The sequence below is a fragment of the Parasteatoda tepidariorum genome, chromosome 9 (genome assembly GCF_043381705.1).
Source record: "Parasteatoda tepidariorum isolate YZ-2023 chromosome 9, CAS_Ptep_4.0, whole genome shotgun sequence".
NCBI classification, from domain to species: domain Eukaryota; kingdom Metazoa; phylum Arthropoda; class Arachnida; order Araneae; family Theridiidae; genus Parasteatoda; species Parasteatoda tepidariorum.
In genome coordinates this window covers 65,134,007-65,157,800 of record NC_092212.1, presented here as the reverse complement: position 1 = coordinate 65,157,800, position 23,794 = coordinate 65,134,007, and the positions used below count along the sequence as shown (strand labels likewise).

Here is a 23,794-nt window from a genome sequence, read left to right as displayed (position 1 = left end):
GAGTGTATACATTTATTACGCATAAATAAAAAGAAATTGTGTTCCTTTTAGGAATGCATCAAAATTTCTAAAAATTTGAACGTTATTATTTGTGAAATAAAAACGTTTCTTACTCATTAATATGATTAGGCTAACGAAAACAATAGCTTTCAGACGCTAGTTTATTTTTTTCCTCCGTACATATATTTAATATGTTCTACCGTTTCAATTTCTTTATTACTTTATTTCTTTATACCGTCTCAATTTATCCTCATTCCTCGAAATAAGTTTTAAATATTTCGAAGCAATCAATTTTAATTGTAGCTAACTTTTGAGACATGAATAAATTTTTTCATCTAATTTTAACTTTATTTTTCACTTATTAATAATTTTAAAGACTATCTCATTTAAAAACTATTCGCAAAAAAATTGCCTGGTTTACTTCTTTAGGATCTTAGTTTGTTTTACAGTAAATTAAAATCATTTATAACATATAGATTTCAACAATTCGACACAATTGGTACAACTTAACACTTTTTCTTTAATTCTATAATCCCAAATTACAAATAAAAAACGCATAAATATTTTATTTTAAGTGTTATTTATGTTATAATCAGCAGTTAAATTCGATATATTTTTGGATACCAAAATGAAAACTACCAATGTTTAATTTTAATAGACAGTGTTTTGCAATGACCGCCATTTATGTGTATATTTATAATTTTTGAATATTTGGGTTCGTACCTTTCAGTTTCATCCAACAAATATATTGCAGTTTGATTTATTTTCATTTAACATTCCTTATTAACTCCAATAATGAATCATCATATTTTGAGAACGTTTTTGTTTTTCTCACTTAAGTAATTTGAGAATGATATTTCAATGTACAATAGATATTTCTAGTGTGTGATTGCAGAAGACTCCGTTTGCAATTTTATCATCGCAACATGTCATGTTTCTTTTTTGTATTGCAGGTAAAATAATGTTACTGTTTTCCCTGCTGTCCTGGATTGTCTTCACTTTAGCGCTGGCATTCATTCAACCGCCTGCCTCATCATGTGTAATTTACAACAACACTCACCACGTTCTTTTCATTCCCGACAAATCAGAAACAGGACGGGCTAAAAGATCTGTATCTCTAGACCTTAGCGACTACGATCCCATCTACGAAGACCAAGAACTCATAGATCAAGTTTTGGCATACGAGGCCTCTAAAAGCAGGGACAGATATTCATATCTTCAAGAACCTAACTCCACCGACGAGGACATCATCGACAGCTTAGATGAAAACGAAATAGGAAATTGGCTGATGGGCATCAGAAAAAGACGCGAAAAGGAAACCGAAGCTGCCAAGGAAGATAAAAAACCAGCCAAACTGAAACCTAAAGACAAAGATTATCCTTCATACGTTGTTGGACAGTCACCAAATTCTGTAGAATTTACTCTAAATTACAACAAAGATCAGCATACTTCATATGTTTCGCCACGTTTTAGTTCCATAGTTTACAAATGGGAAGATGTGCAGGAGGTATTCTTCCTACTCGTCCTTTTGATAGTACTTGGCGAGTTTTTTAGTGCTCCTGCCATTACCCTCGCAGATTCAGCTACAATATCATACTTGGCTGATAATGCAGATAATTACGGAAAACAAAGAATGTTTGGTTCACTAGGATGGGGCTTGGCCATGTTCTTCGTGGGCATAGCACTAGATCAATCTACTGCATTTCCTGATCATCCCTGCGGGCCACATGAAAGAGAACGGAATTACACCATTTGTTTTGCCACTTTCTCCGTTCTAATGGGATGTGCACTGATAGCTGCCACGCAATTGAAATTCGAATATGAGGTGATTGAGGATCAGGTGTCTATGAAAACGATAATACAAAATGGCGCTCAACCTCAAGTAAAAGGTAGTGGTTTACCAAGTTTTCTCACTGAAGGAACGGTTATGGATGATTCACCAATACCAATACCACCTCCTCAGAAGCCTGAAGAAACGGCTCCAAAGGTAAAGCAACTTGTAACTATTTGTTTTAAATAATTTCATTATTAGAAAAATCAATTTAAGGTTTGACTTATCCGTTACATTGAGCCCTAATAAGTTGAAGCATATTTCCAAGCTATTTCTACCATAGTATGAATCAAGAATAAGAGGATCATCTTAGATATGGTTCAACTTTCAATCTTATTAAGGTTCTAGCAAGTTAACAAGGTTTTATGCTTAACTTGCATCGTACAGCTTTTTCAATTCATCTTTTTATTATGAATCAATTTTTTGGGGCATCAATTTTGTTTTTATTAACAATTAATTGTTTTAACTGTATTACGAGACATTACGATTAAAAATCAAATTGCAATATTTAATCGTTTTTAATTTTATTCTTATTAAAAAAGTTGCATTTTTGTTAAGTTCTTAAAGAGGGATATTAAATTAGTTATTTAGACATTTTTGAGCCGGTAGATGGTTCAATCATTTCTAACAGGACAGTTCTTAGAAAAAAAATGCTCAAAATTCTAAAACCTAACGAAAATGATTATAGTTTTCTATACTAATAAGTTAAAACTTGTAATTCCTACTTACCAAACGTAATTTTACGTATAGATCTTTAATTTATTCTACAGAAATGCTGCCAACCAAAATGAAGGCATTTGTCGGCCTATCATCGTATCGGGCCATCAAGGCTCATTTTGAAATGGAAAGCTAACGAAATCAAAATAAAACATTATACTCTGAAATACATAAGCTGTTTAATTATATAATCGATATTTTTAAAGTCACATTACTTTTACCACTCAAATTATTAGAACTATGCTCGGTAGTCCATAATCATCGCCTTTAATTTATATTTTTTAAATCAGTGTACACACGTTAAGTCACAAATTGAAATATATATAAGAAACTAATAAAAAAATTTCAAAATTCGACGAATTGAGGTTCGTAGAATTAAGATGATCAAAACCAGTTTCATTTTACCCCCTCTCATTTTCCTCCAGCAAGCAAACATGTTTTGATACTTCAATCTCCCCTTAATCGTTAATTCTTCAAGTTTTTAGGACATTTTTTCTCCTTGCTTAATATACAATGTCAAAGATTAAAATTTATTATTTTTTTTACTTTTCTTTCTCTTTTATTATTATTTATTTCTAAATTTCTAAAATTATGTAATGAAAGCAATAATTATAGAATACCCAATACAAAAATCGGATTTTATTTTAATTCTATAAACCGCGATGGCTCAGTGATTAAAGACACTGAGCTGCTATTAAGAAAGACTAAGATTCGATCCTCAATAGCGACTTTAAGCTTAGACAGAGTCATATTGATGGGGTGCAAGCTTTTCTGTGAAGTAAAGGCGGCTTGTGCACAATACTGACCACATTGAACAATTTGTCATTATTCACGAAATGCTGATGCTTTTAACCCTATGTCATTCCTAGCTCAGAACTGGTTGTTGCCGGAATATTTTATTATTGTTATCAAAAACTATTACCTGCTTAGATACCAAATTATTTCCCTAAAAATAATCATTTAGAAAGAAATCTCATAATTTCATTCGTTCAGTAAAAGCATTTAGGCAAATTCTTTAAAGTGAAATACCAATAGCGTTATTCGATTAAGCTCTAGGGGAAAAAATATTACATTAGAAAGTATTCGTTCATTTTAAATCAATGAAACATAAAATGCGTTAAGGTAATTGAATAAAACTCTTCATCTAATATTTAATATAATTATTCCCACTAATAACCTTTGGGAAAATTTCTAGTAACACATAATTCGATTGTGTCTACGAAATGTCTTTAATGTAAAAGAAGGGAAAAAAAAGATTAGTTTCGTATTATCGTATATATTTTCACATTCTTTCTACTTTATTATAACGAGATATTCTTTTTAGCAGGAAAATTAAATTAAAATCTCACATAAAACATTATTAGAAAATTATGTATATAATGACAAGTATTAGATTTTTATTACTTTTTCTTAGATCACATTAGTTGCATGTTTAATTAAAATAAAAGTAATTTAAGGATATAAAAGCAATTTTAAAAAAGGGTAAATTGCTGAGTAATTTTGAGTGAACTAAACTCTCACGATTATTTTTAAGAATCACTTCTTATGGGTCTAATTTCTGGCTCTGAGAGGCATAAACGAATAAATAGCTTTTTCTAAAATATAAAATAAATAATTAAAAATTAAAATAAATGCTTTTATGTATGAGACACGTCGTGCATGACTTTTAAATCAATTTTTAGCTTTAAAACATGTAAAGAAATTCCATTGTGAGTTTTAAAAAATTTATATATTAAACACTATAAAATTGCTTAATGATTGTTGCTTTTTATAATATTTATGCCAACCACTAAGGCGCACGTCGCCTGATCAATCACGTGATCGCATGATCTTGATCTTATTTCTCGCTGGTTAAGAGGTTTTCTGGTCCAAAAGTTTAAAAAATATATATATATAATCGATTTTTTTTTTTTTAGTTGCATATTTTGATGCCTTATACTATGTGTTCAAGAGCAAACAGTGCGCTGGCGTTGTCATTGCAGGGATGCCAACTTGCTCCGGACAGCAAATATATATTTTAAAGTGGTGGCTTATCAAATGTGATTCTTGGTTTAATAAATTCAATTTAGTAGATTTTCATCCACCACTATTTCTAAATAATTCGTAGGCTTAAATAATTCACCACTTTATAGTAATTATGTCATGTTATACCAGTTTAAAAAGCAAGCACAAATAGTCAAATATTTTCAAAATTTACTTTGCAGTTCTTTACCGTTTTTTAAATTATTTTGGCGTGTCCGGAGCAGTTGGCATCTCTGTCATTGCATGAGTTGCTATGGTGACTGCAGCTGATTATTAATTTTTAGAATTCTTTTTTATATACAAATCAAATTATTTTGATACACTTGCAGCAGCACAGCACTGTGTTTTTGAGATTTACATTGACCACCATTGAATTTTCTCCAAACTTTTTTCAGGTGTCTTAGTCTTTCTAAGTGTCTTCCTACTTTCACATTTCAATTATAATATCTTAATCTTTTATGAGGACATCCAAATTGTGCGTACGCATTAATTTTTGGACGTGACCGCAACGCCTGCAAAGGGTGTGAGTCTTGTTCCTTCGCTTACCAAAACTTTACGCATCTTTCGGTATGTGGGTATATTTCGCTTTTTTATGTTGGCGGAACCGTTTTGTAAGGAAATTTTTTGATTTAGTTGAAAAACGCGATCATCGGACCTGCCGTTCCGCGTCGTCAATGGGGCTCACGGATGACGCAGCAAGCTATCAGGCCTATATTGCCGTGTAATTAACACGTTGAGCGCCGCGTTAGCCACCGGTGTCTGGCACTGAAATTACATTTAGGCCGCGTCAACCACCGGTGGCTGACACTGAAATTACATTTAGGCTGCGTCTGCCACCGCTTGCTGACACTGACCTTTCACCTTAAAAACAGCTGGCTGACAGCGTGTAACATGAAATAGAATTATAAAATTTACCCTCTTTTATGGAATTGCAGAAAATTTATTCAAAATTTACTTAACTCCTTCTCGCTCCCGAGATATTGACGGACTGGAGTGTTCAGTAGTAACGCGCCAATAAGAATAAAACTAATTAATTTCGTTTGCCCGGAAAACATTTTATTTCTAATTTTACACACCTGATGGCAGTACCAGGATATTTTGAAGGTAATTGTAGATAGTTAGTTTATTTTAAACTAGATGCAGTACTAATCAAATACGTAATACAAATACAAAAGCCAAAAAAATAGGCACTTTTATGACCGTTTTCTTAAAAATATTTCTCTACAGAAAAAAAAAACTCTGCGTTAAGTTTGTAAACAAATGTGGCCCTTTCATCCTGCCAAATTTCAACCTCTAGTTGAATTTCTGCGACCTGTAATGCTGCATGAGATATTTTTTCCAACAAGTTTAACAGTTAAATTATCGAATTATCGATCAAATTGTCGAATGTTAATTTTTTTTTCATTCAGGTGTCAGTCACCCATATGATTTATAAATAGAGATTTATAAATATATTTTAGCGACTTATAAATATTTCGGGATAGAAAAAATTTAAAATGTAACTGAAAGGGGACGAAATGTATATAAATTATTCTTTCTTTCCACTGAAACAAATAATGTTAAAAATTAGGCTTTAATTGGACCTCTAGACCAGAAAACTACATTAAGAGGTTATTATATCAAAATTAATAATTGTTCGATTAAAAAGTCCCAAAATTTTTATTGCTTATTGCTTTTAATCGCTTTTTTAGCCTCCGGTTATATTAGAATAAAACTTAAATTCCACCATTTTGCTTGGTTACCATTGCAGCTTCATCTAATTTTTTTTAATTACTACTTGAATTTTGCAACTAAAAAAATCAAAAAAAATCGTTTAAAGTGATTACTAAGTGAAAATGAAGAAGCCACTTTTTAATATTGCTTTAAAATTTTAAATAGTTATTTCGTTTTCATTAATTTTATAAAAACAACACCATTTTACGTAAAACTTATTATCAAAGTAAATATTACTCATCAGATTTTGACAGCTTAAATATTATAAAATAATAACACAATCTATATATCATAACATATTGTTTAATAAGGTAAAATTATTCGATTAATTAATAGTATATTATAAGAGCATTACCTAATCAAAACCTTTATTCACTTCAAAATTAAATAAGTAGCAAATAACAGTCGACATGCTTCAAGCGCTTCAAATACAGGCGCTCATTTTCAAGACATGTCACGCGTGAATGAGAAAAAACATAACTTATTTTAAAAACAAAACAAACTTAAAGTTGTCAATGAAAAATGGAAAGATTAAGGCGAAAAATAAGCTAGAAAAAGCACAGTTGCCGAGAAAGAAAAAGGTGAAAAACAGAACAAGAAAAAACACAGTGGTCGAGAAGGGCAAATCAGAGTAAAATATATTTCCATGCGTTATAAAGAGGCAGTGAGAAACTAACAAGGGAATTAACAATCATCTGAATAAAACAAGATAAACTGATGTGACTGAGCTTTTATTTATTTAACACTACTTTTAGCTTGAACCATTAATTTTGGATATTAATCAAAATTAAATACATAATTGAAGCAGTTAATAATACTAAGAAGAGAAGGTTAATAAATATTTTCAAACAAGGTATAAATAATTTTTGTAAATTATAGATCATTTAAATAAAAATACCAAAAAATCTCCGTCCAATATCTGTCCGATAACAGTATATCTACAAAAATAGTTTTATGATATACAGAGAAATGTTTTTCAAAACTAGGAACAATTAATATAATTAAAAAAATTAAATTTTGTTTTTTATTATACAGGTTTGCAAATCTATTTATTAGCTATTTTTTTAAATAATAATTTCCATAAATTTAGAAGGGAATTTTTATTCATCAGGCATAGATTTAGTTTGACTTAGATTGCGATAAGGGGAATGTCAAAAATATTTTTTAATGCAACAATGTAATAAATTAAGCATTTTAAAATATGCAAGAGTGGATGATTAGAACTTTAAGAACTAAAACCTGATGTTCTGGAAGAATACGGTTGACTGTCTTGTACTCTGAAATAACAAAACATACAAATTGCTTCAAAAAAAAAAAGTGAGAGAGACTTTTAAATATTAAAACATTCCTATCCGAAGGAAACTTCATTTTATTCATATTCCTTTTGTAACAATGTTTAAAACATGGTGTATCTGAATGTTTTAACGAACAGTTTTGCAGAACTTTGACTAAAATATTACATATTTATTTAATTTTTACAGAGCACAGTTTTTGCCCAAACAACTCGACAGCTTCCTGAGTGGCTATCAGTCTTAAGAACATTCGCCAATTTGAGATATGGAGCTTTTTTGTATGTGACATGGTTCATGGGATTTGGCATTGGATTGGTCTTCACTTTTCTGTTTTGGCATTTACAAGACCTAGGAGGTACGCCAACTCTGTTTGGCGTGGCTTCTGTCATCAATCACATCTCAGAGATATTCGCTTATTTCTTCAGTTTCAAATTCATTCGACAAATAGGACACACAAAGGTAAGGCTGTGAAATGTTTGCAATTATTATTAGATTAAGCGTCTATTAGTTTTGCGATAGGGTACTTGCACGTCAGGAAGAAGATACCCACACACGTGACCCATGACGTCAGCGCCAACTGATTGTTTATAAGCAAAATGGCGTGTTTAAGTTGAGCTAATTTTCTCCTCACAAGTTAGAATGTTAATTATCGCAAAGTTAATTAAATACAGTGCCGTATCGCACATCTAATTTGCTGAAATAGAATTCTTTCTTATCTACGTCTTTTACTTAACTTAGATTCATTATTTGCTTATGTTTTTTATTGTAACCGTGATATATTTTTGCTTTGTGCACCTGGCAACTTCGATGCTTAATTAGTTTTAGTATGTTCCATAGGTTTCGTGCCAGTCTTTGTGTTAAGGATTAAACTCTTTGTGAAAAAATATAGAATGCGCCATTTAAGGGAATTGATACTTTACGGGCTTGGCTTACTCGAAATAGAATGAAAAGAACAATTTCTAACCTAAACAAATACCACGTTTCAGCATCCAATTAGGATCGAGATAGGCACACTACGTCACTTGCAAGTATGCCATTGCAGAAATGTTTAATATCTGATCGATAAAAACTGAAACTAATTTATAAAATTTAAGTATTGAAGATTTCAAGTATTGTATTGCAATTTTGAACTTTCAAAGTCATTTTATTCTAAATAATACAAAAAAAAATTATTTAATTTAATGGGTTTTTTCCCTTTCCTATTTATTCATGTGAGACCCAGAGTAAATTACTCAGTGGAATAGTTTTTTACTCTGTTCATCCTCCTGAGACTTAAGTTACTTACTCAATAGAATAGTTTTGTTTCTCTATTTATCGTCCTGACGCTCAACATAAATTATTCAGTAGAATAGTTTATTATCCCTATTAATCCTTCTAAGACCCAATATCTAATTTTATCACTTAAAAAATGCTTTATCAGATGTTTTTCTATTCATATATTTTTAAAAAATGATTTTCTATTTGAAATATAATTGGTTTTACTCTGATCAAAAACTTTAATTACAATGAAAAATTGTAAGAAAACGTAGAAGTAGTAACTTTTAAGACAGATAAATAAAAATTTTATTAATTGAGTCTGATGTCAAAAATTCGCAGCAATCTTCTGTTAAGACACTGCATATATTTTTAAATTGTCGGATAAAACAGAACTATAATAATAAAAAAATCAAAAGCAATAGAATATTGTAACCAAGAGATTGAACATAGATGTTTAATTCGCTACTCTCAGTTAGAGTACGCCACTTTTATTAAAGTTATGTGTTACCAAAAGGTTAATATGAAATCGATTACCATTATAAAATTTTGTACTTACAGATTAGTGTAAAACTGATTACCATTGTAAAATTTTATACTGACTGGTTAGTATAAAATTTATGACAATTGTAAAACGCTAATCATAACCATTTTTAATTATTTCATTCTTAGGTTTTGTGTATAGGTCTTATTGGAAATATAGGCAGGTTTCTATACATCTCTTGGTTGAAGAACCCTTGGTGGGTTTTACCCTTTGAATTTATACAAGGTGAGTGAATTACCCATTAATATGAATAAAATTTATGAGTTAAATTTTTTAAAATCAATTTTTAATCAATTGTTACCAATGTTATAATTGTTACTACTGTCGTTCAGTTCAGCTCCATTGTGTAAGTTATTCATAAAAATTACGCTACTGGAATAAAGTTTCCTTCATCATTTTTAAACTTTGATGTTTGAATGAAGGAAACTTTATTCTAGTAGCGTATAATTGTTACTACTGTCGTTCATTTCAGCTTCATTTTGTTAAGTTATTCATAAAAATCACGCTACTGGAATAAAGTTTCCTTCATCATTTTTAAACTTTGATGTTTGAATGAAGGAAACTTTATTCTAGTAGAGTAAGTTTTATGAATAACTTAACAAAATGAAGCTGAAATGAACGACAGTAGTAACAATTAAAACATTGGTAACAATTATAACAGCGCTTATTAGGAATAATTTTCAAACAAAATATGCAATGTGAAGTGAAAAAAAAGGATAAAATTTATCTAAGTCGATATCTGCTTGAGAGTAGATTTAAGCAAATTATTATTGATTACAATAATTCATTACTTTATAGTCAAGATTAGATGAAATCATTATTGCTTATAATCAAACTTGCAATAGTAATAAGATTAGATGTAATAATTACTTGTAACTAAAATACCGATTGTTATCATAATAATTTGTTGTCATAAATTATTATTACCGGTAAGCATGGTTTAATATTAGTTGGAATTGAGATAACATTTATAAATTATGAGTGCTTGCTATTACATGATTGAAATTAGTTATTACGATTACTTGTAATCATGATTACGAGTATTAGATTACTTGTAATCAGTCATTTTTCCCAGCTCTCCTTGAAAATCTATCCATTATTACTTGAAATCAAAGTTAAAATAGTAATAAGATTAGATATAATAATTTGTAACTAAAGTGCCGATCGTTATCATAATTTGTAATCATAAATTACTATTACCTGTAAGCATGGTTTAATGTTAGTTGTAATAGCGATAGCATTTATAAATTATGAATGCTTGCTATTACGATTAAAATTGGTTATTATGATTACTTGTAATCATGATTACGAGTATTGGATTACTTGTAATCAGTCATATTTTTCCTAGCTCTCCTTAAAAATCTATCCATCCTTTTTATAAAACCCTATCAGCCTTGTACAAGAAAATTCAACCTTTAGACTTTAGATCAAGTCCTTATCAATTTAGGTGATTTGTTAATCGTAAAATTCTAGTAAAATACATTTTTTCTGAAAACTCTGAGTCACAAAAATACAGGAATATTTTTCTCAATTAGTTTTATTAATTCTTGAGTTAATATATTAACAATATTAACCTACACCTTATCCTCTTTGTTATAAATATTCAATCTTTAAAAATATTGACTCTTTCTTTAACTAATTATTTGAATCAACGTTTACCCTCTAAAACCCATCAACTTTATAAAAATAGGATTTCAAATTTAACGACAATTACATAATATTTTCATACTTTAACGAGTTGCTTAAATCATTATTAACATCGACAGTCTATTATGCATATTATAATAGCCAATGATGAAATAAAAGATCTTAATTGTTAAGATAAAGACTTCCTGTCAAATCACATAATTTGAAGTGTTACAGCAAAAGCGAATGGTTTCCGATAATGCCTTTATTCCCTGCAGAGAATTCAGACGATCTCTTAGATCAGTGGTAGTCATGGCAACCGCACCGGTCACAGATGTAGTTAATATGTATAGACTCCTCAAATATTCATTTACTATCTTTTATTTATTTTTTGATGGCGCAGGTGTGTATTATTTCTTGGCGTTTTTAGAGTTACGCAGGATCACTTTATTCTTCTTTTTGTTACTTATTTCCGTTCGCAAACAGTACTACAAATTGAAAATTTTATGGCACAAGAAGATTTAGGGAGAATATTAAGTGTGCTTTGATTTTTTTAAGTTGAAATTTTTGGTCGCGTAAGGAAAAAATACACACGTTTTATGAATAAGTTATCATTTACGATTTCGCGAGTTACTATTTTGCCATAAAATCCAAAAATTAATGTTTTGCCACTTCTATTTTAACCTTCACCTTTTTTTTTAGCTTGGTGTAGCGTTTGTATCAAGAAAATTACAAGCTATACAAAAATAGAATTTTATTTATTATTTAACAAGTCACCTGGTTATCGTATTCGCAAGCTCTCCAGTTTCAGTTTTTACTCTTATATATAATTTTTGAGTGACGTTTTGATTGGTGTCCAATTATTAAGCAGTTGAATGAGTGTTCGCAAATCAGAATGCTTTCACGTGTTTTAATTAAAGCTTTCTCTCAGGTCCATCAAAAAGGGATTTCTGTGAGGTCCGAATTTTACTGTTGTAATTTATTTATAAATTATAAACTACTGATACTCTCAAATCAGTAACAAAACATACACGAAAAGTATAGGGGAAAAAAGAAATTGTTTATTTTTTAGAAAATTTTTTACCGCAAGATATCTGCTTTTTCTGGTAAGGATGAGTTTGAGGCTTTTTAAGTGATATTGTTTTGATTTTCTTCTGTTTTCCCCAGAATATTAAATTTAATTCGCCGTTTGATTTAAAATGATCGTTTAACTTTGCGTAGTATAGCCGATTCTTGCTTTTGTATTATACTACAAAGTCAATTAATTTAGAAAGTCCTGCATTTTCGTATTGATTGGTTATATGTGTGTAACATTACCTTTTCTTTCATCAGTTCGAAAGATTTAATTTCGAGAATAGCGTGTTTAAGGTTTGTTTGTTTATCTATCTATCTGTGATCGATATCTTCGAACCTGAATAATTTTCTTTCATTGATTTAACTTCATGCAAATAAAAGAATTTCTTAAAAAGAAAAACAATTTCAAGAACTAGAATGATATTTATGACTCTTTAGTATAGTGATCTAAATAAAAATATAAATTTCCTGTTTATTACAGCTAAAGTAAGCTTATACTGCAACCAGTTGAAATTACATCAATGTTAATATAATAAACTAGTGGGCTGCGCCCCCTGCTCGCTAACGCTCACCAACCCCCAAAAATTGCTAAGCAATCTTATATGGTTTGATTCGCTCGCTACTAACTTAGGTACGTTGCATATGCACAAAATTCTAAGAATTCATAACAATCATTCAAATCCATATAACAACTTTTTTTTAAAAAAAAATTACATCTTTTTAGTAAATACTAAGTCATTAAAATAAATTTGAATTCAAATAAAGACTCATTGACTGAGACTCATTTTTCAATGAATAACTAATAAAACGAATAAATATTCGTGAAAAAAAGCGCTTTCGACAAAATACTAAAATAGAAATCTATCGACAAAGACTACTCACTTGTGCCTAGCTTAATAGTATGAGATTGCCGCAGCTGAATTGTTATTTCAGTTTCCATTTTTAAAAGCGCTATATGTTGAGCCACCCCAGCTAGATTTGGCTTGTGACATTTTTAGCGGCAATCATTGGTCGATTTTCTAGCCTTGCCATTCGGGGAGTTGTAATGAGGCTTTTTTTTGTCGCAGTGTAAGAGAAATATATATATAGATATTTTTTATTACCATTTATAAATTAGTGCTCACTTCTAAATCGTTAAAAGAAACAAAATGAGAAACTAATTTTAAATACTAAGCACTGTGATTTAAATTACAAAAAAGATAATTTATACTTGGGTATCTTTCTTGAAATTTCCAAAATAGCATTTCTAAAACCCACATGAATAAACACAATTAATTTTCTTTATTTTTTTGTTTGTTCAGCAGCGAAGACGCTGCAGATAATTAGTACGTGATCAATTAGGTTAGTCTTAATAGTGGTGTGTTTACTCAGTTGTAAACATTCTTTTCTAATCATCTAATATTTTTTTGTTCAGTTATCATAACAAATTATACTAAAAATTATTATTATGCATAAAAAATAAGAACTTCATATATATATTTTTACTTTAACTTGTTCAAATACCAATCGGAAATTGAAAGGTTGTTTGAACAATAAACATAATTAGCAAGTTGTGAGACAAACAGTATTTTTGGCACTAAGTTTTCATTGCATTTTAATCACTAAGCATTATACATTTTTGAGAAAAATTGAAAATCTTAAGAAAAAAAGATAATGAAAAGGTACTAAAAGGGTACGATTAATGCAAATATAAAGTTTAAAAATATATATTCTAAAATAGAGAATCAAAATAATACTGCATTGCATTGTATAAAATTCAATCACTTATAATCTTACAAAGACAAAGGGGAAAAAGGATAGATAATTTTTAAAGTATTAGTGGGAAAAGGTTGAAAACACAGTTTTCTAGAAAACAAGAATAAAGTTTGAAAATTTGTAAGAGATGCATATTACGCATCTCTTTTATTGGTTGTTGTATAATCCTTGAAAAGTTTCAATACACTACGCGAACGGGTCTGAGCCTCTTAACAGTTTCGGTTTGATTGTTTATGTTTGCCTCATAAGTAAGGTGACCCCCAAATTAAACAAAGAGGTTCAACCGGTTCTATTACGGAACAAGCTCTGTTTTGTGTGCATTTAAGAAAGAGAAAGCATTTCAACACACTTCAGAACCAATCTTTGTTTAAATTAAAAGCAAAGATGAGGACTTTTTATGAGGAACATATTTACGTTTTGGCTTTAAGCTGGGTTAACAATTAGTTTAACGGCGTCACAAAATTAAAATTTGACTAGTTGTTCATTATTTGTTTCACTAAAAAATTATTTTAACTCTTTCGGTACTACTGCCACCACTCTTTCGGCAGCCACTAAATGTTTAGTGGGTTTCAACCTCCTATTGACGGAATCCACGAAATATTCCCTGGCTACTACCACCGCTTCCCCTAAAATCGAGATTCAGTTCGCTCTATCCCTTGAGTCATGGTGGCTCAGGAGAAACAGCACTCGCCTCCCTAAAAGGTGGCCCGGGTTCGAATCCCAGCAGTGGTTGGTCGTACCGACCAAAGTGCAAACGTAAAATATCCTCAGTGGTAGACGGATCATGGGTTAGAGTCCACTTGCCATTACATTACCGTGGGAGGTTTTCGTGGTTTTCCTCTCCACGTAACGCAAATGAGGGTTAATTACATAAAAAAGTTCTCCACGAAGGCGAATTTCTCCCAATACTAGATCCAGTAGTTTCTTTGTCTACTAGATTGGGTTCAAAATTACAAGGCAACGGAGTTGAACATTGATAATCATAAACTGAATAATCATAAACTGATTGAACTGTTGCTCGCACTTCGAACTATCGGTGTGTCCCCGGATGCCCCCTTGCTGGGGCAAGCGGGTCGGGGTTAAGCTAGTTGTCGATAATCATAAACTCAGAATTGAGTCGGCTGTTCAACGCCAGTTATTAAAAAAAAATCGAGATTCAAGGAAATTATAGGATTCATATCTTATTACATAAAATATCTAATATCTTCTTACTATAAAAAGTTTTAGTGAAACTTAACTACACCCTCAAGTGTGCGTATGAAAGCTTGATCCCGAATTAACTTGAATTGACACACATTTTTTCGAGTTCTTCAACGCCTAATTCGAATAGGTACTGCACCAGAGTTCTTATAGTTTTTAGTTACATAGTGAGCTTTACTTTATTCTTCTGTGCTTAAAATTCTCGGCTGCTCTAATCGTTCTCGTATGTAATTAGTAACTCCCAAAAGCGGGCGTTAATTGCATATGTTCTACCAATAATATGCGGATAAGCTAGGTGTAAACATTTTCGAAACGTTTTTTTAAACATGTTAAATACTGCTTCAGTCACCGATGACTGTCGCGGTGGAATGAAAAGTTAAATGTCAATCACGCTCAAAATTTCTATTAATTCCGCATAAAACTCTTTTTAGCTGCTTACGCTACAGTACAGAAACAACCACTCAGGTTTAAAGCTTTTCGTAACACAAATCGTCGCTTTGAAACTAAACCGTAGTAACTCAAAAAAATCGGAAAATGAGATATTTGGGTCACTTTGTGTAAAAAAAATCACCCTTTTAGAGAAACAACGTGTTATCTTCAAAGTTCCATAAAATTAATTTAAAGAGCAGATAAATCGTTATCGCATTGGCGCGATTCGCCATCTTGGTTTTAGGGAATAGTGTAGCAGTGTGCCAGTTGCAACAAAACCTTGGAGGAGATAACGTCGCTTTGAAACTAAACCGTGGTAACTCAAAAAAGCAAGTTTTTCAGGAGAGCAATTTTTTTCCTACACTGTTGAATGTCAAAATTTGAAATGAAATATGTAATATTCGGAAGGATATTTTGAAGAACATCGTTGTATTTTGAAATAACTTTCCACTTTTAATAAATGTTTTAGAGAAAAGTGTTACAACTCAAAGTACCTTAACTTATTTCGAAATTACCACAAAATTAGAAATGCTACAAGAATCAGGCCTGGTTCATTGAAAAATGTAAAGAAACAGGGTTTTTTTAATGTAAACTATTTTGCTATAGTCACCATAACTTCGAGTCAACCTGCGGTGGAAGTTCCCGAAAAGTTAGAAATCGCTCTCCTGAGAAACTAGCTTTTTTGAGTTACCACGATTTAGTTTCAAAGCGACGAAATGTATAACGACGCCAGCTTGTCCGTGCAAAAAGGGTTAAAATGGTATCAGCTTTCAGAACAGGAAGAGAAAAAAATGCTCGGCGTATAGTTGAGGGTGATGATTTTTCGTAATGCTATACAGCATAGTAAAGCACATATACATCAGTTTCTATAATTTTGCTTTAAAAAGATATATTAGACCTAGCAGTAATGCTGCATATGTAATGTCATCATCATCATAATTGGCCACAGACAGCCCAATGTGAGCCGCCCATATGTAATGTATATGGAATGCCCATATGTAATGTATATGGATATACCATCTGAAAATATATATGTTTCACGATATATCACAATATTTCTCTTATTTCAATAATTGATATTATTTTGAATAGATCAATTTGAGTTCATTTTCGTAACTGAAATGAAATTTATCAACTCCCCTGATAATATCGTACGAGATAACATAAAGGTTTCGTTAAACTATCGACATTATCATTTTCGATATTATTGTGAATAATAATCGAGATATCATTGTTAGAGATAGTTACCGTAAGATATGTTGTTCTGGATGGTAGATTACAATCGTGATGCTAAAAAAATCGATATTCCACGATTCACTCATCTTTACTCTGCAAGTTAAAGTAACATGTACAAACAGCTTACTAATATTAGCTGTTTAATTCGCCATTGCATGTGACAGTTGGTCACTTAATCTGTATACATTCTTTGTAATAATACTCTTTGATTTAAGTAATTAAACGGATTCAGAAAATATTATTTTGCACCATCAACTACATACACCGAAGAGTCATTACATTATGACTACCCTGCTAATAACATGTAGGACCATCTTTAGCCCTCAAAACTGCTAGCACCCGCCGTGGCAATGATTCCACAAGGTGCTGATAGGTAGTCTGAGGTATCTGGTATCAAGCGCTCACCAACTGGTTCTGCAATTCCCTCACATTGCGAGGGGGTGGCGTGGCAGCACGAATTTGGTTTTCCAAATAGGACCACAAATGCTCTATTGGATTAAGGTCAGGTGAATTTGGGGGTCAAGACATGACTTGAAAGACACTGGAATGTTCCTCGACGATTCGAGCCTCATGACATGGTGCATTATCCTGTTGGTAAACCCCATCCCCTGCAGGAAAAACTGTTGCCATGAATGGGTGAACCTGGTCTGCAACTATGTTCAAGTAGCTTTCAGACGTCAGGGATTGTTCTATGACTATTATGGATCCTAATGTGCCCCATGAAAACATTGTTCCTGGGCGAGAAACCATGAAAACCTGGGTCGCAGTTTTAACCTCAGCTNTGTTATAGATGGAGGGTGGTCATAATGTAATGGTTCTTCGGTGTATAGTTTGCTAATACTACTTTAATAATTGAAATGTTGGTGCAAAAATTCTAAATAAATTAAATAAGCTAATTAAATAAGTCCCGGACAGGCCAGAACAGTGACTTTTAGGTAATTTTAAATGTTTTTCTTTTTGGAAAATTATAAAAAAAAAATAATAATTTGTATATACATGAGAAAAATTATTTCTCAAGATTGTGAGAAATAACTTTCCATCTCAAACCAATCTTGTGATATTTTATTTGGACGTGATATTGTTGAGTTTTTGGAGACTCACTCAAATACATAAAGAAATAAGTTTATTGCTGTTTTATATATATTAAAAAAATACAAAACAATTTATTTAAAAAAACTGAAATCAAAAAATTTTCGTACTCTAAATGCGAGCTATACACGCAAAGATTTCATTTTGTTATAAAAGAAAAGAATATTATCCTTTGTAGATTTCTTCCTTTTTTTTAAATTCAAAATATTGCTTTAAGCGCAAAAAGAAAAAGAAAATCAGTTAGGATTCACAAGAAAAGCGAAAAAAGGAATATTTTTCATCTTTCGGTGTTTCTGTGTTTCTGACATTCCATTAATATAGTTAACTGAAGAAAAAGATGCAACATTCGTTTAAACAAAAGTAATTCTTTTTTATAGNCGGAACCTCCTAGTAATCTAGATATTTCTCTGATAACGTCTTTTTTTCGATTTTTTTTCTCAGCTTAATCTTGCTGGTTAATAAACATAATTTTTCCATGTTTTTTTTTTCAATTGTTTCTTTTGTGCAACAAACTTTAAAATCTTTCTGTAAACTTTCAAGGATTGGAAAATAGTAATCAAATCCATGTTCCAATAATAATTTTCTCCAACCTATATATTTAGAAAAAGTATTTTCGAATTTCCTAAAATATTAATGTAATTAGTGTTTATTGCTAATATAGTATTTTTAAAATTAATATTTGTTTATACTTTATTTGTTTATAATTCTTAATAAAATGGTTAAAGTTGGAGCAATGATAATCTAGATATTCCTCTGATAACGTCTTTTTTCGGATTTTTGTTCTTTACGCAATCTTGCTGGTTAATAAACGTAATTTTCCCCCATTTTTTCCAAGTGTTTCTTTTCTACAACAAACTTTAAAATATTTCAGTTCACTTACTAAGATTGGAAAATAATAATCAAACCATGTTACTAAATATAAATGAAATTAATCTAATCTGTTCACTGGTATAGATATGTATAACGTAACAAATGCACTTTGTGAATCAAATCGGAGATAAGCACACGGAACGGAATATTTAGTTTTGGTCAAAAAAACTCATTCACCAAAGCTTCTAAGTTCATGTTTTACATAATATTACCATTGTTTGTTTTTTTAAATTTGTTTCAAAAATACGATGGTAAAGATTAAAAGGTATGCCTTATAAAGTTATAGATATTGATAAAAAGAGATGTGCTCGATGTTTAAATTTTTATTTTCTTTTCGTGAAATTCTATATTATTTAGACAGTCCTTACATGTTGGTAGTTTCTCTTGATTCATTTTTCTTTTCATTCATTCTAAAGAATAAGTTGTATACATTACAACCTTTAATTTTGTTAGGTATCACACATGCAGCAGTGTGGGCTGCATGCTGCTCTTACATTACTCAGGCTACACCTGCTAACCTGAGATCATCAGCTCAGGGAGTGCTGCAAGGACTCCATCATGGGTTGGGCAGAGGATGCGGTGCTGTTATCGGTGGAATATTTGTCAATTACTTCGGTAAGGAATTATTACTTTCAATTTAAGATTACAGGAAATAAAACGACTGTGCCTAACTTCATAATATTTTTATAAAATTAGATAAACTGTGGTTATTTTAGGACCTTGAGATAATTCTTTCTTTTTTATAGAAAATAATTAATTAAATAAAGAAAATAAATAGTTATTTCTTTTCTTTCTTCAAAAAAAGAAACGAAATCATAAAAATTAAAAAGCACCCGCAAAAACCAATAGTCAGACAAAGCAATCAGGGTTGTTAAAACTCGACAATTTCGAACCAAATTGTCGACCAACATTTTCATTTTTACACCAAATTGTGGGGCAAGGTGGTCCATGTAGGCTTACTAAATAGTAATATCATAATCAGTATATAAAAAAATACATGTGATTGCACTTGAAAGTAATTACTTTTAATCACTTTGCTTTCGGGACCAGATTGTGAACCAAGGAAATAATGTACTTTAAAATTTAACAAATATGATATTCAGCTTAAGAAATGCGTGTAATTACAACGAAAAGAACGAATTTATGTCTGTAGCGTTTGACTTTTAATGGCTAATATACCAATGAATACCTGCAAGCGAACTCATGATGACTAAATCATGGCTTTTATATCACGATTCGTCGGCCAATCAGGTTCGACGAACACACTTGACGTCACTTGCACGTATCTAATACGAAAATTGATTCACCGTGATAATAAACCATGCCTAATACGTGTAACTTAAACTGGCCACGCAAAACCATGTCACTTCAGCGTTCTTCTTCTCGAGTTGCAGGTACTAAATTAAGGAGAATTACTGATTTTGGAAATTACATTTAGTAATAGTGGTGAACAAAAATAACAATTCAAGCTAAGCATTTTTCCCTCTCATAGACAAAATTCAATTTCCGTTTGCAAAAACCAAATTCAAGTATTTCATTCTAAGATGTACTTATAAGGCAGCCCTATTTACCTAAGCGATGGTAGAAATGTAAAAATATTTATTTTTAATGGTATTATTCAATTAATGATTCACACGTTGAATACCACACAAATTTTTCAAGGCTTGCCCGTCTGGCCAAACGGTAAAATAACTACAAACTAAATTTGCAAATATTAGACAGGTTTTTCTAGTTTTTTTAGAAGGTTCAGCATGACATACCTGAATAAAGTGGTGTGAAATATATAAGCCTACGAATTGTTTAGAAATAGTGGTGGATAAAAATCTACTAAATTGAATTTATTAAACCAAGAATCACAATTGATAAACTACCACTTGAAAATATTTAGTCGCTCTCCGGAGCAAGTTGGCATCTCTGTGTATATAAATAAAATTATTTTTGCGTGTTCTATATTGCATTAATTTCCTCAAACCATTTTAATAACGATAATAATATAAAACAATTAAAAAGTTACTTGAATTATGAATTTCAAATAATCTTTGGCTTCGCCGGTCACCGGTGACCCCCGATGGCATTCAACGTGTTAAAGTGTAGAATAGGGTGCCCCTTCGATTAACAGTCTATGTAATTTGGAGCTTTTACTGTATATAAAATCTAATATTATAAAATCTAATATAAGTAATTTTTGCTGTACTCTGCAAGAACATCAAAATTGCCAAAATAAGATGAGCACCAAATTATAAATATTTTTCTCATCTTTTAAACGTACTTTTAAGCTGCAAAAATAGAATTGAATCAAAATGTATTTTCAAAATAAATTGTACGGTAGCTATTAAATATTTTTTATTAATTCGTGCATTTTATTTGAATCAAAAATACATGGTTAATAAATATTTTTTAATTGACTTTAAAACATTGTGTGTTAATCTTTTCAAATATTACAGATAAGTTGTCAAATACAACCGAAAAAAACATAATACTACCCTTCTTTCTAGAAATTTTTTTATGAACCTTTCTTATTTTTAATAAGTTATTTTTAGTTGTTTCATGTTTATTAAAACCTTTCTTTTTTTTAATCTCCAGGTACTCAAGTAACTTTCCGAGGATACGGGTTTGCAAGTTTAATAGTTCTCATATTGTTTGTGTTTATTAACTACTATAGAAAAGACAAGGGATTCGCCTCATTTCAAGTAAGACGAATGCAATTTAAAATTACTAATGCAGGGAAATAATATTAAAACTTTATAAAAACGTCACATATTTAGTTTTACTGACTGAGATCTATACAAGAATGCAATTTTTGTACGATATTTCATTGAAAAAAAATTATTTTCATACATAATACAGTGTAACATTATAGTGCAAATAAACATTGAATAATATTTTTGAACTACGAAACTGTTGAACTACATTTGAATTGAATGCAAACTTAGACCAAAATAGACACTCGTTGAAATTCGAATATGGATTTTACTGAAGAGGTTCATATTACTCGTCAAAGAAGTACTCATTTACCTTTTATAAAATACTGCAACGATTTTAAATTATTTTTATCCTGTTTTATTAACTTTCATGTTAATGTTTGAACTAGAAATAAAGAAATAAAATAGGAAAAGGAAGAAAATGCGTGAAAATATGCATTTTTTAGCAAGAGGAGGGAAACAAAGAAAAATCCATAGAAATCGGTTCAGTATTTTATGAGAAAAGGTTCAGACATGAAAGTCAGTTGTTTTAACATAGGCTGAAAAAAATATTCGACACATCCAAAGAAAATGTGTACTGCATTGCAAAATATTATACTATAACACTAAAGTGAGAATAAATATATGATCGAATTAGGTACAAAACAAATTATATTAATATCAATTTTGGAAGATACAATTTCGAATATTTCAATACTGTTCTAATGGTTTGAAATAGCAAATTTCTTATTACCTCTTAGTCCATCACTGCTTGAAATGCAAACGTTTCAGTTTTTGAGTCATAGCGGCATTACTTTTGTAGTCTGTCACTAACTGCTTGCTAAAGTTTAATGATATGCCAGCAAAATGAATTTAGTCTAAGTATGATTAAGCATAACTTCAGTGACAAAACACATTGTCATAATTAAAAATCCATAGAGAAGGTGAAGAAACACATATTCAGTGATAAATATACTTATTTATTTACTTTTCTAATTGTTTTTTCCGACTACCTATTTTTGCCCTCTTTATAACTCAGTGATTACAACCATTATGTAATTTTACTGCGAGTCAATGCGGTATTGGTCCTCGTTAAACTGTTCTACCGTAAAATGTTCGACTTCGCGTGCAGGTCATCGGGCTACCAAAGAAGGGGAACCATCCCCTCTGCAGAGGATCAAAATTGTGATTGTCTTCGGTTCATCCTCAGGAATGTTTCCCAGACAGTCGCCAATAGCTCATTGTGCAGCTCTAGTGCAACGTAAATGAACTACAACTACTGAGAGTCAAATAATTTAGTCAACATCTTAAGAGACGCCGACCAGGTGGCCGAATGGTTAGCATGCCTGACTGCGGAGCCGATGGTTGCGGGTTCGAATCTCACTCAGGGCGTGGATGCTTCTTTCTCTCTCTGTGTTCTATGTCCCTTCTTCTGTGTGATTGTGTGAATGTAACCCGCCTGATAAACGGGTTTGTGGTTATATGACGTGGGAGACGCTACTCCACAGCCGTGGCTTAGCCATAGGTGCTCATTGGGTAATGATAAGAGAGTAGCAATTCTGGCATTTCTGAGGCTAATGGGAACTAGACCCAACTGCGTGCCATTAACTAAAAAAACATCTTAAGAGACTATCCTTTTCCAAAAGAAAAGGGGGCCGTGGTAGCCCAGTGGTTAGAGAATCGAACTTCGGTCCAGAGGGACAGGGGTTCAATCCTCGACTTCACTAAGAACCACGGAGTACATGCAGTATACATTCTTGCAAAATCTGTGGAATTGTAAGTCCTGTGGTCTATCGCTGAACAATACCATGTGTACAAAGATCTGGAGACGATTTCCTTCCTATGTCTAAATTGTGATGGCATGTCTCCGGATCACACTCAGGGATGCTTCCCAGACCGTCGCTAATATCCCAAAGTGCAGCATTAGTGCGACGTAAATAAAATACCTACCAAAAGAGAAGGACAATTTAACGAACACATTGGGGCCTCCCTAGCCTCACCCGTCGCTCCGCAGAAAGAAGGTAGCGGATTCAAATCCAGCCGTAACCCTGGATTTATATACATGACGTTTTTCTTTAACGTTTGCTATGTCTTCTTTAACTTGACTAGGGTTTAAAATCAGTACTTTGCAATAAGCATTCAAACTTGCATATCTATAAATAAACGGACACAAGCTTCATTAAGACATAAAAGAATCCCCTCACAACCAGATACGCTGAGCCTTACTTTCTTCCATTGCATTAGTTGGTAGCTTGTTTCCAATTATAAGCCCAGGAGTATGTTTTGTAAATTTTCCTATTTCCCGAATTCAATGTTTCCACTTCCAACTGGGCACAATTCCTTTTATATCTATTTGTTCCTATTTGAATTGATCAGGTAGGTAAAGAGATACGTCGCACAACTGACCTTTGGGTGACGGTCTGGGAAACATCCCTCAGGATGATCCGATGGCATGCCATTA

At 31.4% G+C, this 23,794-nt stretch overlaps 2 protein-coding genes across 4 annotated transcripts in view; one reads left to right on the top strand and one right to left on the bottom strand.

The window, feature by feature from the left end:
* LOC107437484 (uncharacterized) overlaps nucleotides 1–22,227 on the bottom strand; it is a 98,234-nt gene extending 76,007 nt beyond the window's left edge. For 2 of the 3 annotated variants that reach the window (XM_043046922.2, XM_071185387.1), the window contains exon 1: nucleotides 22,088–22,227. The gene's annotated coding sequence lies outside the window, so the exon portion shown is untranslated. The remainder of the gene's footprint in view (nucleotides 1–22,087) is intronic. The other variant, XM_071185386.1, reaches the window with a different exon arrangement.
* Nucleotides 1–23,794, top strand: part of LOC107437485 (major facilitator superfamily domain-containing protein 6 jef) — a 43,820-nt gene that overhangs the window by 12,532 nt on the left and 7,494 nt on the right. The window contains exons 3-7 of the mRNA XM_016049504.3: nucleotides 954–1,987; nucleotides 7,765–8,034; nucleotides 9,502–9,598; nucleotides 19,106–19,267; nucleotides 21,236–21,342. Of these exons, the coding sequence (XP_015904990.1) occupies nucleotides 954–1,987; nucleotides 7,765–8,034; nucleotides 9,502–9,598; nucleotides 19,106–19,267; nucleotides 21,236–21,342 (1,670 nt within the window). The remainder of the gene's footprint in view (nucleotides 1–953; nucleotides 1,988–7,764; nucleotides 8,035–9,501; nucleotides 9,599–19,105; nucleotides 19,268–21,235; nucleotides 21,343–23,794) is intronic.